This window comes from Homalodisca vitripennis, chromosome 2 (genome assembly GCF_021130785.1).
Source record: "Homalodisca vitripennis isolate AUS2020 chromosome 2, UT_GWSS_2.1, whole genome shotgun sequence".
In the NCBI taxonomy this organism is placed as follows: domain Eukaryota; kingdom Metazoa; phylum Arthropoda; class Insecta; order Hemiptera; family Cicadellidae; genus Homalodisca; species Homalodisca vitripennis.
In genome coordinates this window covers 186,928,042-186,943,047 of record NC_060208.1, presented here as the reverse complement: position 1 = coordinate 186,943,047, position 15,006 = coordinate 186,928,042, and the positions used below count along the sequence as shown (strand labels likewise).

At 36.9% G+C, this 15,006-nt stretch overlaps 1 protein-coding gene across 3 annotated transcripts in view; it reads left to right on the top strand.

Moving 5' to 3' along the window:
* The window catches only part of LOC124355147 (kinesin-like protein KIF21A), a 214,866-nt gene that overhangs the window by 178,284 nt on the left and 21,576 nt on the right, over nucleotides 1–15,006 (top strand). For all 3 annotated transcript variants that reach the window (XM_046806127.1, XM_046806126.1, XM_046806128.1), the window contains exons 20-23: nucleotides 358–535; nucleotides 2,886–3,032; nucleotides 3,955–4,075; nucleotides 4,428–4,598. In XM_046806127.1, coding sequence (XP_046662083.1) covers nucleotides 358–535; nucleotides 2,886–3,032; nucleotides 3,955–4,075; nucleotides 4,428–4,598 — 617 coding nt within the window. The remainder of the gene's footprint in view (nucleotides 1–357; nucleotides 536–2,885; nucleotides 3,033–3,954; nucleotides 4,076–4,427; nucleotides 4,599–15,006) is intronic.

Genomic DNA, 15,006 nt, shown 5'->3' with positions numbered 1-15,006 from the left:
AGTACAACCATTAATGTTAATTTGAGTTTGATCATACTTATACTTACTTTATAAGTAAGTATCGGTTGTATGGTGTAAGCCATCAACTGTCAATTTATTCAGCCACAAACATCAGCAGTCTTACCGTCTTCTCTGCATCAGCAGATCGGAAATCCAGATAGATTTTGAGCAGTTCTCTCCTAGTATGTAAAAAAATTATGTAAGATCTAATTTCTTTTAAAAGTATACTGTTCATAAAAGTAAATATTGCAATATATTTATAATATTTCTTTTCTTACTCTACTATTTTCACTCTCTCTGTATTTTCTATTTGTGCTTCTTAAACTGTTATAAAGTCATTATTACCGATTGTTTCAGACCGCACAGTAAAAGTTTGGGACCTGACCGAGGGCAAGGAGAGTCAAACGCTGAGTGGACACCCTAACAATGTGGTGGCTGTGAAGTACGACTTGGAGAGTAGACTGCTGTACAGTGTGTCATCAGCATACGTCAGGGTGTGGGATCTCAGGACATCCAAGTGTTTACGGACATTATGGTAATTATTGTCTGGTATTTAACTATTGTAACAGATTTTCAAGAAGTTAGTCTGCCCCGGAGGCACTTAAGTTTTTATTGAGTCTCCATGAAAGTTAGCACATTGATTTACATAATGCATGTTATACAGCTATGACTAATAAAATCTTAGGAAAGATACCTTCATTATTCAATTTAGGAAAATATAAAATTAATTAAGGGGATCAATTTAAATAACTTAGTGCAAATAAAAAAATTATAAAAAATATTATTCTATTAATGTTTTGAATAGTATTTTTCCAAGATTAATACAAATTTTGCCAGTTATAAATCTAAAATAGTTGTTTATAATGAAATGTTTCATAATGAATTTTAATTTAATATTGTTCGTAGAATATATTTAAAGTATTAATTTCAGATTTTATGTATTTTATTTGGAATCAATCATCTGTAAGGCTTATTAAACTGCTACATTATTGTACTTGTTAGTTATAAGTTTTTTTCTCAAAATAATATTTATAAACGTTATTTCATATTAATTATATGAAATACAAATCAAAAATTTATAATATTATTAGATTATTATTTAACTTGTTAAAATTCATTTAATATAAAAACATATATTATAACAATATATGTTATATGTGATAAATATTTGGTGTTACAACTGTAAACAAGCCATATAGTTTAAAATACAGTGGAACCTCGATAAGTCGAATTGATCGGGACCGCGGCCGATCCGGGTTAACGAAAATCCGGGTAAAAAAAAATTAATAAAATACGGCATACTTACAGATAAACTCCATTATAATTGTAAAAACATCAAACATATGGACATTTAATTATTATTAATCCTTACAGTACATTTATAACTGTTCATTTCCTGGTAAAACACTCAGTCAGCTTTGGTTATGCCAATGTCGTCTGCCGCTTGCGTTCTGTGCGATCCCGCAGTCTCTTCAACATGAGCAATTCAGCCGGCGATGTTTCTGCCTGCCGCTCGAAATAAACCATTATTTCGTTTAGTTTGGTCACTGCATCTCCATGACTCATCACTGGATCTTCAATGTCCCCTGTCTGCCTCCTCAGCGTCTGATTCATAACCATCAGGTAAAAACAACGCGATCACTTCCTCGTCAGTAAGTGGCTCATAGCTTCCGTTATTGTCTGCCCCTAACCATAGAGTAATGTGGCCAATGGCGCAGTGTAGCGGGTACGGCGGTTATCGCAAGATAACCAGATCAAGCAACGTCGAGCGTGGCCGCTGCTTCTTGGAAAGGTGACCGCTGAGCGATCCTGTCCTTGCAAGCGGCCCCGCCTGCCCGGCCATTGGTGGTGGTTCGGAAGTCACCTTTAAGCCGTTGGTCCCCAGGTTAAGTGTTAGAGAGGGCTTCTTAGCTCTAACTTCGCCTGGTAAACTAAGACATTCTTTACTTTTTACTTTTAATGTCGTTTTCATCGACTTCAAAGAGGATTTGGGGAAATACGCGTCTGTTATTGTTTCCGAGAATCCGGGACAATGACCGCCACTCGGCTGCCATGTGCCATGAGTCACACACTCACTGTCGTACAGTCCCATCAAATACTGATGCAACATCGATTCACGGATATTATACCACTCAAAAATATTACGTTTTTTATTATTGAAATGTTTGTCCTGATTTTTCATTTTTTAATTGAAAATCGGTCCGGGTTAGCCGGACTTCCGGATTAACGGGGGCCGACTTATCGGGGTTGTACTGTAGTGAAGAAATATACACAGAGATTTTAAACATAAGCATATTTTAGATAAAGGAACTTAATTTAAACTATTTCACTCAGTTATATTATAATGTGAATGCTCACTGAAACTAATATTAATAACTAATACTCACATTTTAGGTTTATTATAGTTAGAATGTTGTAATATCATTGTAGAGCAAATGATATTTAAGAAAGATGGGGAATTAGAAATAAACCCAATGTCCATAGTCCAGCCATTAGAGTACATAAGAGATTTCAAAAATTTCAATTTTTCACATATTGAATAATTTATACTGTGTCACAAATTCACTGTCATTTGAATCTATATACTTACACCTTACATCTTTATCTTTAAACATAGGAATTTGATGGAACAGTATTCAAACAATAATTAATAAATGTTTTAATTAAATTTTTCTGTAAATGTTATTTTTTTACTTTAGTATAAAATTGGTTTTGTGTCCACTGAACTTTATCAGTTACAATGCTAAAGATAATAAGGATGTTAATGGTATGCTTTTTATGTTGTATCTCTGATGAAAGATAACTACCAAAATTGTGCAACTTTAGTTTGTAAGCAAGACAAGAAAATGTTAAATTGAGAGTATGTTATGTGTGTGTGTGGACAGTTCATCAGGGTCCAGCACCAACGGTGTGGTGAGCGGCCAGCAGATACCAACCGGAGAGGCTCAGATGAATGACATCGCCCTTAACCACAGTGGCAACATCCTGTACACTGCGGCTTCGGACAGGGTCAGGGTGTGGGATGTCCGCAAGTGAGTCTTAGCATCTACTCTCACACATCTGGGCATTTTGTGTTTTTGCGTTACGACACCTACGAGTGTGAATAAATTACACACTAAAACATCGTGTTTTGTTGTGTTTGTGTACACTAACAACATTGTTACAAAACATTTTTCAGTGTAAATGTAAAATACAACTAAAATTTACTCTATTAAAAAAAAGGAATGTCTCACTTGTAACCTACATTTTGTACTTCAATATTTTAAAATGGATTGTAAACAAAAGATATTTTAAAATTTACTTTTTCTTGTTTATAATCACTTCTGGTCATCTGTATAAACATTATTAGTAAGTAACAAGAAAAAACGTTTGAACACTGTTGTAGTTTTCTTTTTCAAGGCTACATTTCTAATATTATTAATAACTTTTATACAGTATTTAAATTACATTTCATAATTATTTTTCACATTTTTTATTTCATTCACTTTTAAATTAATTAATTTATTTAGGAAATAATTCAGAGGATTTTTGGTGGCATTAAGAATCCCAAAATCCTTATTGTAGCTTGGTGCCTCGAAGTGTTCATAGTGTACATACAAAAAAAAAATATTTTTGGTTGTCATTGCCAGATTTTATATTTAGTTGGGGTTATTTTATGTGAATTTTGTTATTTTGTTTTAGTTCAAGAGAATGTTTGCTCATAATTATTATGTATTTTTGTGGCAAACGTAGTACGTATTCTACTATTTTGAGACTTCTGAAAACAAAATTACTCTATTGGAAAGTAACATATTTATGTTAGGCCAGATCTGATGTGATTGCAATCACAAAGCCTCTACCAACCAGAGAGACTGAAATGAAATACTAAAACGACAATGGGTTAGTGAAAAAAAGTTTTAAGAATTTAAAAGGGGACGTAAAAAATGAATATAGTGACAATGCTTGGTTGTGCAGGTTTGCAGTGACGGGCAAGCTGAGTGGAGGCCACCAAGCAGCTGTCATGTGTCTGGCCGTGGGGAGACTTAGTGCTCACGAGGACATTGTTGTCACAGGATCCAAGGATCACTATATTAAGGTACAAAAGAGCAAAATATTGAGTTTCTCCACATTTATTAATAATTTTTGTTGAGAATTTAAACATATCAGTGTAAAAAAACTTTCATTGTACAAAGTGTCTTTGATGTTCCATACATATGGTTCTGTGGATTTTTAATCACAGCACTTGACATTTTTTAAACTACTGAATGTTAGATGAAATTCTGTTTAGTGAAAATACAAGAACAGTAATATTTATTGATAAGTGTAAACAGAAAAATAATCTCTTTTGGACTAGTTGATTCTTAGATCAAAACGAAAATTGTTCTTTCTTTACAAAATTACCAAGTATTAGTTCAGTGTTGATTGATCACACTGTGTGTGTTTGTCAGGTGTTTGAGGTGGCAGGGGAGGAGGGTGGGTCATTCTCTCCCAGAGTCAACCTTGAGCCTCCACACTACGATGGCATCCAATCATTGGCCATCAGAGGACATGAACTGTTCTCTGGCTCTCGGGACTCCATCATCAAGAAGTGGGACTTGGACAAGCAAGAACTCATCACTGTGAGTACTGGTTGTCAGTCAGTCATAAGAATGTTCAAAGTGCAATAGGACACTTATATAAAAATCTTTACAACTTCAAAGAAATATAAAACCTTTATTTTCCAATGTAAAGTTAAAAGTTAAAGACAAAGTATATGCAATTTTTTTAAGTTTTGTGACAAGGAGTTTACTTGATTTCAGTATGTTCCACATGATTTGCATACAAATAATAAAAGTCTTATATTCCAGTTCAACCTAGACATGAAGTAATATTTGATCATCGAATACAGCAAACTCTCTCCTGATTCTTTCTCTCTCAGTTTTTCTTTGGTGTTTTTTTCCTATTTGCAGGGGGTTGGAAAATTCTCATGGACACCCAGACGCCCGTACTTCTGGATGTGCCCGACTCTTCGACTAAAAAAAAACCACACTTTTCTTTCTTCTTCTAAGCTGAAACCACTTTAAGTATTACTTCAGCCTAGAAGTATCTAGCCTCTGTAGGCTTACTTAGACGGGCATCTTGTCACAGCTTTCATAGGCCTCCCCTCAGTCTCTCATCCTTTATCTTTTTCTGGAGAATGTCATGTACAAATCTCCTGGTTGCATTCCGTGTGTCTTCATTTTTCAACATATGGAGCACAGCTAGTTTGTGACGATTGGGATGGATTTTTTGGAAGCAACGTGTCACCGTGCAGGACTAGGCTTGTACCCGCCTGCACGATGAAGACCGTGGAGCGACCATAATCCTAATTACAATATATTCTCCTGCCAGCTTTGATAAGAATTTTAAGTTATAATTAAAGCACAAAACAGTAAAAGTAAATCGTAAAACAATTTAATAACCGCCAAAGATAATTTACACTTACCGACACCAACTTAACACATACCGACACCAATACCACGCCGACCTACAATCACGACCAAACCCGCCCCGACATACAAACAATTTACAATTTGTTACCACCCTATAATTTTCCGGCACCTACCCCCCCCCCTGATTATTAAATCAATCCATAGTGTAATACAATTCTAAAAATAAATAATAAAAATAAGACTTGCGACATGGTAATATTTCGTCACCGCCACTCGCCGATCAGACGTCCTCACTGCTCCCTGACTCAATCTAGACTCCCCGTTATCAGACCACCGGTCCTCCATCCATCCGCACGCGGCTTATCAGTCAGACCGGTTCTAGTCGTTGATTCGGCGGTCCTGATAAATGTGGTGGCAGTCACCACAATCTCCCCCCCTCAAGGAAAAAAAAAGGGAGAGGAAGTGGGAAAGGAAGAAACATAATAGCTAATAAAAATTTCAATTTGGAATATCCAAAAATTTTGGGTGCTCTCCACCTATCGAAGAGCGGGTGACGACAGGAGGACCAATTACATATTGATAATAATGATGGAACAAAATCCAACTGTTGGTCTACTCTTGTACTAGTCAACCCTTCAAGTAATGACCGAATAGGCGATCGCACCTACCGTTAATATTTTGTAAATATTCTAAAACAACGGGAAAATGTCCACACACCCACCCCCCGAACAGGAAAGAGTTCGATACAATCAGAAAGTTGGTATGTGATGTGTAGTGTATGTGAGGGATTAGGATTGAATTCTGGTCATCCTGAAAATAAAAATTGCATGTGGATTCCGTGCGGAGAGAGTGGTTTACACGCCTGGTTTTGGCGACCTTATAGGTTGTCTTTGTTCTGCTTGCAGTCGATGTGCGTATACAGTCCTGTGGGTTTTAGAGCGATACTTCTAGTGAAGATAGTGTCTTCTTCAGAGACGAGAGTTTTTTTTGAGGTAATGTGTTTTGGTGCTTACACTGTGGGTACGTCTCTTCTTTAGATGTAGCCGTTCTTGATCCGATGACTTCATTTGCAATTGCAGTGACAACACTGTTTCTTCTTCACATGGTATGTATAGCTTTCAGTTATCCAATGGCCATTGTCAGGGTGGAGAATTTGGTAAGGATTCATTTATGTGGAAAGTGCTCGGAATACACATGCGCGTATTTACAAATATTCACATATTCTTAAATTAGGAATTAATTGGAATATGATAGGATTTTGACGTGTCGTGTGGCGAAGTATTGTAGTATTTTTAGTAATGAGGTAGTATATTTTAAATTAGTGTGTGACATTGCCCATGTTCCCGCAAAGCTAAGGTGCGTAATATACGGCGAAAAATTTTGGGGATGGTCCGTCCCGGCTGGATCATAACTTGCTTATGCGATATCCAAAAATAGCTCCGTTATATAAAAAAAAATAGATCCACTTTACGATTAAAGGTCGGATACAACGAATATATAAATAAGCACACAAATAACAAAGGTATCCCTAACAAGGAAAACATACATTAAGGTATAATAGTGAAATGCCAAGGAAAGGTATTTTTAAATATTCCCATTTACAATCAACAACCTAACTCATATATTTCGCTTGCACAAAATTCACGTAGAATGTAGACGGTGTATATATATCTAGCAATAAATAACATTTAATTATTTAGAAAAACATAGATATTGCAACTTAATGTTCGTTCTTGATCACATTAAATTTGCAAAATTCACACACAACACACATACGAGCACATACGATGCTACGAAGTAATAACGATCATTGTATTTCATACGATTAATGCATTTATCATGTTTATATTCGTAACTCGTCTGAATAGTTTAAGACAGGATAAAACCTATCCATTCAACATAACTAAATCAAATCCTAAACACAACATATATTACAACATAAATTACACAAAGTAGCACAAAAGTATTTTTAGTTTTTGTACAATATGACTCCTACAGATTTCCCTACATTTTGGTAAGACGTTAGTTGTTAGTAAAAGTAAAGGATAGAATAGAGATGTGTAGATTTTCTTCTTGTCTGATTGTGTATATCTATGGAGAAGAAAAAAAATTAATTTGACCATGTGATCAACATGTTCAAAAGAATCTATGCATTTCCTGGTTGATAAGCAATCCGGTAAAAGGATGCGCACTAAAAATATAATAAAAAAATGCATCTTTACCATAGATTATTTTACCCAAAAGCTACGTAAAATTGCAATATAGAAAGAATTTATGAAAAAAATTACAATATACAAAGGACCCACCAACCGAGGAAACTCAGACTTCATCTCCATAGTGTGTTCAAAGTGTATATTTAGATACTCCACCAACGATCAACCACAGACCACTGTAGGGAAGCCCTCATAGAAAACTCCCTCAGACTCAGCAGCCGTGCAAGCAGCCGCTAACAGAGGACCCAAAAACAAGTGTAATAATGTGTAAGAAGAATGTTAGAGTGTGAAAGAAGAGGAAAAGAAACATTGAACTAATATCACCTAGGGAGAATTGTGTAGGAATATGGTCGCTTACCACGGACTTAATATTTAGGCATGAAAAACTTCTTTAATTGAGATATATGACCTTTCTTATAAACTTCCCATTTGTAGGATTGACGAGTCTAGCTGTGACAGGTGATGTAAAGCATTCCACCACACAAGGTTTTGGACCACAGGGGGAGCAGTTTACTGTTGATGTTCTCAGCAGCTTTACTAATTGGATTATTTCGAAACATAACCCAGTCACCCTGTGAGATGTGGGTAGTTGTCCTACCAGCGTTGTATAAGCGTTTCCCTAATTGACCTAGCTTTTTTTAAGTTTGAGAGTGCATTGTCCCAACGCTGTTGCATTGTTTGTAGCGGTTCTTTGCGCCAGTAATGAATCGAGATTCCATGCCAATTCGAGTGGATGCTGTATTTCCCGGCCTAGAAATACGCTAGCTGGAGTTGCTTTAGTGCTTTTCATGTGATGCTGAGTTAAAAGCTACCTGCAGCCAGTGAATGTTCTCATCCCAAGTCTTGTGGTTATGTCCGTGAAAAATTCGTAGTGCCACCTTAAGATTTTTATTAACCCGCTCAGCATGACTAGGATTCGGGTAGTAAGCAGAAGTGTAAATATGTTGGATACCGTAAGTCATACACATGTCTGCCATATGTCTAGATTTAAACTGGGATACGTTATCTGAAACTAAAAATTTTGGGAACCCAAAAAAGAAAAAAACGTTTTTAGACAAAATATCCACTGTAGTTTTTTGCTGTAGCATTTCTAGCTGGTAACAGAATAACAAACTTGGAGAACGCATCAACTACCGTCAACAGATATTGGTTGCCTATTGTTTGATCTAGGAAGTTTAACCAATGTGATCTATGAATATCTTTTTCAAAAGGTCTTGTAACTACTTCCGATGCAAGTTTACCCACTCTAGAGTTTTGAGCCTGCTTGAACGTTGACAAATTTGACATGATCTTACTCGGTCTGCTATTATTGTATCAAGTTTTTGGGCCCAAAATATTTTTAAGAATACGTTTTTGTGTCTTTTTTAATGCCCAAGTGAGCTGCAGTTGGGGACTCATGATAATATTTAATAACCATATCGATGAGTTTGTAAGGTAATACCACTCTAGGTGTATGTCTGTCCGATATTTTGTACATCAACACTCCCTGACTAAGTTGATAGTTAGTGGGCCTATTACTCGACTTTATAATCTTTAAGAGATCAGGGTCTTCACGTTGATGAGGTACCAATATCTTTAAACATTTCTGGGAATCCTGCCAAGAGTGCCACTTGTGGTAAGGTGGATGGCTTTTCCGATGAATTATTTGCGTGCACTTCAGTTGGTTCACTGTTTTCGAACAGGCGCGATAAACAATCAGCAACTCACATTATCCGATCCTTTGATATGTTGTACTTGAAATTTAAACGAATTTATAAATGTAATCCAGCGAGAAATTTTTCCAACTTGACGTGGGTGTTTAAAAGCCAGGATAATGCCGAGCAATCCGTCTGCAAAAGGAATTCCCTATGTTCAAGATACTGTTGAATTTGGAAAAGGCAAAGACAACAGCCAGGCATTCAAGTTGAAGAGTGTCATAATTTTGCTCATGCTTGTTTAGTGGTTCGCGAAGCAAATGCCACTGGCATCAAGTTGCCATTATATTCTTGGCTGAGTGAAGCACCTAAGGCGGAGGTTGATGCATCGGTTTGTAAAACAAAAGAATCGATTAAAAATCCGGCATTTTCAAAACTGCATTTGATGTCAAGGCTGTTTTTAAAGTTTCGAATGCGGATTGTTGTTCAAGCCCCCAGGTAAATTTTTTTACGCCTTTCTTCTTTAGACTATTAAGTGGTTGCGCTATTTTTGCAAAATGATTTAATGAATTTAGAATAAAAGGCTGTCCATACCCAAGAATCTATTTAGCTGTTTCAAGTTTTTAGGAGCGGGGAACTCAACTATTGGCTTGCACCTATCCGTGTGAATCGTCACGGTATGATTGGCAAATGTGTGACCTAAAAATTGGATGTGATTTGCTGCCAGGGTCATTTTATCTGGATTGATGGTTAATCCTGCCTGCTTTAGCCGATTTATGACTTCTCGGAGATGGCACAAGTGCTGATCAAAAGTAACCGTTTGTGTATATGCACAAATCATCGAAAAAATTGAACACATATTTGTATTTTATATCTCCAAAAATTTGATCAATTAAACGTGTTAGGACTTGAGAGCCGGTTGCAAGACCGAAAGGCAGAAAATTGTACTCAAATTGCCCGAAAGGTAGAACAAAAAGCTGTATATTTCTTTGAGTTCTCTTGTAAAGGGACCTGTAAATATGCCTGATTTAAATCCACCAAACTAAAGAAAGTAGCTTGCCCTAAGTGCTGGAAAGCAGATTCTATAGTTGGCATGGGAGTTGCCCTCAAGATCTATTAATGAGTTAAGCTGTCTATAGTTAATTACCATGCGCGTTTTTTCCGCCTTTCTTTGGTACTAAAAATGCTGGCGACGCATAGGGAGACATTGATGGTCTAATCACTCCGTTGGCCAATAAATGATCCACATGTTCCTTGATTGCCTCCATTTTAGGTGGAGCAAACTGATAGGGCCTATTTCTAACGATTGTATCAGAATTTAATTTGATTTGATATTCGACCCAAAATTTGTACGGCCTAATTTAGTAGTAATGTGTTTCTGGAAATTCATTTACTAGTCTTAACAGTTGGTCCGCTTGATCAGATGAGAGGTTTTCCCCTAACTTAATTGGACATATTGTTTGTACTTGGTAATTCAGCTGATTGAGCGAGATACATGACCGAAGGAGTGTGCCATATGGAAAAGTTAATGTTTTATTTGCCATATTAATGATCACCCTAGTTTTAGTTAGAAAGTCACAGCCCAGAATAATTGGCATTGGTAATTCTGAGGCGACAAGAAAAGGAAAATCCCAAGACAAGTTTGAAATTTTGAAGTGTAATATAACCTTTAAATTAAATATTATATTTTGTCCCGAGGCTGAAATGGCTGACTCATGTATGGTTTGAAACAGATTTTATCACCCTTGGTATATTCTTTAAATTCTGAAAACAGGCATTCGATATAATGGAGAATGAAGAACCCGAATCTACCAAAGAATTAATGATTAACTTGCGAAAAGTCAAAGGAACTGTACAAAACTGAACTCCCGGGAAAGAAGGAGCTTGAGCCGACTTGGTGAAAGGTGTCTTCACTGCTGGCTTGATTTTATCAAAACGGGCGGTTAAAGTTAGAAGAGGGGATTCTCCGCCCATTAGAACCCTCTTTTGTAGTTTAAAAACCCACGTTGAGATTGATTTCTGGAGAATTGATTATATAGTTGATTCCTATTGTTTTGGATTCATATTTTGAAAAAGGAGGTCTATGTTGAGTAAATTGTCCCGATTGACTGCGGCGGTTATGAAAAAACTATTTTGCTGATCTTGTATGGATATCGATTATAAGTTACATTGCCTCTCCCTATTTGTCTATAAAGATTGGTTTAGTTGACGTCCACCATGGACCTGTGGTCCAGTTTGTTGATAATACTCCCGGTGAATTTAAAATCTTGTGTGAGCCGTTTTCCGTATTTTGAATTACTTGTAATCGGGGGGCTAAGCTCAACAATTCAGAAATGGTGGCTGGAGAGCCGGAAAACCCGCTAATTCGAGCTCTGGTTTGAGGGTTAATTCCTGTAATGACAATTTCAAGCATCTCCTGGGGTGGAAATAGCCGGTATAAAGCAATTCTGCTAACGGTCTGATATCATTGATAAAACTAACCAGTGTTTCATTTGGTTTCTGGATTCTATATATAAGTTTTCGACCGTGGCCTGTTGACGAGCTCTAGTAGGCAGAAAAGTATCGAGTACGGTGGTAATTAGACTTTCCGGATTCTGTTTTGATGAAATAGCTTGTAGCCAGATATTTCTTAATTGACCTGTAGTTTTAGGTAAAATTGCTAATATGACGCTGTCTGGATTAGCTAAATTTAGCATCAAAATTTCCCTAAATTTTATAACAAAATCGAGTAGTTTTCTAATAACTATTCCATCAAGCGATGGTAAATCTGTAATTAAATCAGTTAACACAGAGGGCAACATTGCGCGTGATGTCGAGGGTGACGGTGAAGTCCCCTGCATCTGTGACAAGGCTGACGCAATTTGGTTTCCCACAGCGGTTGCCGTTGTGTGGACTATTTGCATCCAATCGGTTACGGGACTCTGAATGTCTGTGGGTTGTATGGCTAGTAGACGACTCTGTTGGATTAAGAACAGTTGCTTGACAGTTGGCTCCACTGATACGCTCTTTTAGTAGAACACGATTGTTCTCTAATTTAGATGCTGGAGTTATTCCCCAACATAAGCACTGTTCTTTGGCCTGAGATGCATTTAGTAGATTTACCCAAGCCAGTCCTTTAGGGCGTTTTTTTCCCATTCATACGGTGGATCAGTGACACTAACGTCTTCTTTGAGGATATCTTCGCACTCTAACATCTTATTTATGCTTGACTCAATATAAATAAATTATATCAATTAACTAAATTATATCTTATTTTTTTTTTTTATTTTTATTTTTGAAAGCAAGTTTTATCCACTACCGGCTTGCTAGACCTGACGTAGCTTCACCAGAGCCCCGTTAGCCGTCTCTTTGAGCCGTTGCCCGTCCCTCACGACGAGGACGAGGGGTTGGACTTAGAGGGACAGCCTCATAATAAATACATAAAAAATAAGAACAGCCTCGGAAAGGATGGAAATTTACGGCAACGACCCGGCAATTGTTTTAAGGTTAAGATTTGGTACAATAAATGTTGTGACGCTTAGGAACAAGTTAGAAGAGGTAGTAGAGATGATGAAGAGAAGAAGAATAAACATAATGGGAATCAGTGAAACAAAGTGGAAAGGTAGTGGAAGTAGAGAAGTGGGACAGGGATACAGGATTTGGTGGTCTGGAGGAGAAATTGGAAGAAGAAATGGAGTAAGCTATAGTCATGGACAAAAAGATGACAAGCAGAGTGATGAAAGTGGATGTGGTAAGTGAAAGAATTATTAAGGTTACGGTCCAGAATGGAGGGGGAGATAATGGACATAATACAGGTATACGCACCACAAACAGGATGCACGGACGATGAGAAAGAGAGAGTTTGAAGAGGATCTGGAAAGACAAGTAAAAGAAGAGAGAAACAATAATAATTGGGGATTTTAACGCACAAGTGGGTAAGTTTAGACAAGGATATGAAGAGGTAATGGGATGTTATGGAGTAGGAACAAGGAATTTAGAAGGAGAAAATTTACTGGATTTTTGTTTAAGGAATGATATAGTGATAGGGAACACCTGGAACAAGAAAAGGGATAGCCACAAATACACAAGATACAATTGGAATGGTGAACAGCCAAGTTTAATAGATTATATATTAGTGAGGAAATGCCTGCAGCCATACATGGCAGATGTAAAAGTTATACCCAGTGAAAGTATGGAGAGGAGATCACAGGCTGGTGGTAGCTGATTTTCAAAGAATGAGGTTTGGAAAGGATACATGCAAAAGACTAACAAGAATCAAGACATGGAAGTTAAAAGATACGAAAGTTAGAGAGGAGTTTGTAAAATAACATTAGAGGAACGATACCCAAGGGGTGAGGTCAAAACAGAGAGGAGGAATGGACAAATTTCAAGAATGCTATAGTCAAAGCTGCAGAAGAAACATGTGGACGAACTTCAGGTAAAAGAAGGGATAAAGAGACCCCTTGGTGGAATGAAAGAATTGCTGAAGCAGTTAAAAACAAAAATAGAGCTTTGGCGAGAATGGTTTAAGGATAGGTCAAATGAAAAGAGGGATAAATGGAAGAGACTTGCAAGGGCATCAGCAAAGATGATGAAGGAGGCAAAGGAGAGGACAATGGAAGGATTTTGAAGAAAAACTGAAATCAAACTTCAAAGGAAATAAGAAGATTTTTTATGGGGTGATAAGGAACAAGACGAAACCTAAAGAAATGTTGACTAAGGTGGTGGATGTTTCAGGGGAAATCAAATGGGAGGAGAAAGAGGTTTTGAAGACGTGGAAAGAGTATTTTAAGGAACTACTGGAAGGAACAGAAAATGAAGAGGAAAGAAGAGATATGACAGAGGAGACAGAAGATGAAGAGGATTTTAGTATGTATGTGCGAATTGGAAAAAGCGGTTAAAGAGATGAAAGAGGGGAAATCTGCGGGAATAGACGACTGACGGCTGAGATGATAAAGGCGGCGGGCCCATTGGGAATTCAATGGTTGTACAGAGTGATGAAGTGATTTGGAAGGAAAAAGAAGATACCAGAAGACTGGAAAATGGGAATAATAGTGCCGATTTTTAAGAAAGGCAATAAGCAAAAATGCGAGAATTACAGGGGAATAACTTTTGTTGTGCCATACACAAAAAATTTATGAAAAAATACTGTTGCAGAAAATTAGACCAGTACTGGAAGAAACAGGAAGAGAGGAGCAATGTGGTTTTAGGAAAGGTAGGTCAACGGTGGATGCTATTTTTGTGATGAGACAAGTGTTAGAAAAGAGGTGGGAATACGGAAAAGATACAATGGTAGCGTTTATAGACCTACAGAAGGCATATGATAAGGTACTGAGAGAAAGGATATGGGAGAGTATGAGAAAGAGAGGATTGCGTGAGGGAATAGTAGAAAGAATAAAGAACCTGTACGGCATATGTAAAAAACAGGGTAAGAATTGAAGAAAAATATACAGATACTTTTTAAAACAGAGAGAGGAGTAAGGCAGGGAAGCATATTGTCACCTTTCCTTTTCAATAATATAATGGATGAAATTATTCTAGAAGTACAAGGAAACAGAGGAGCAGAAGAACTTAAGACAATAGCATATGCGGATGACATAATGATATGGGAAAATAGGGAAGAAGAGTTAGAACGAGAGTTAAACAAATGGGCAAAAGTGGCGAAGAAATATGGGTTTAGAGATGAACATACAAAAATGTAAAGTAATGAAAGTAGAGAGAAGGGATGGAAATAACAAAGACGTGTTAGTTGAAGGAAAAAGACTTGAAAAGGTGAAGGAATTCTGTTAT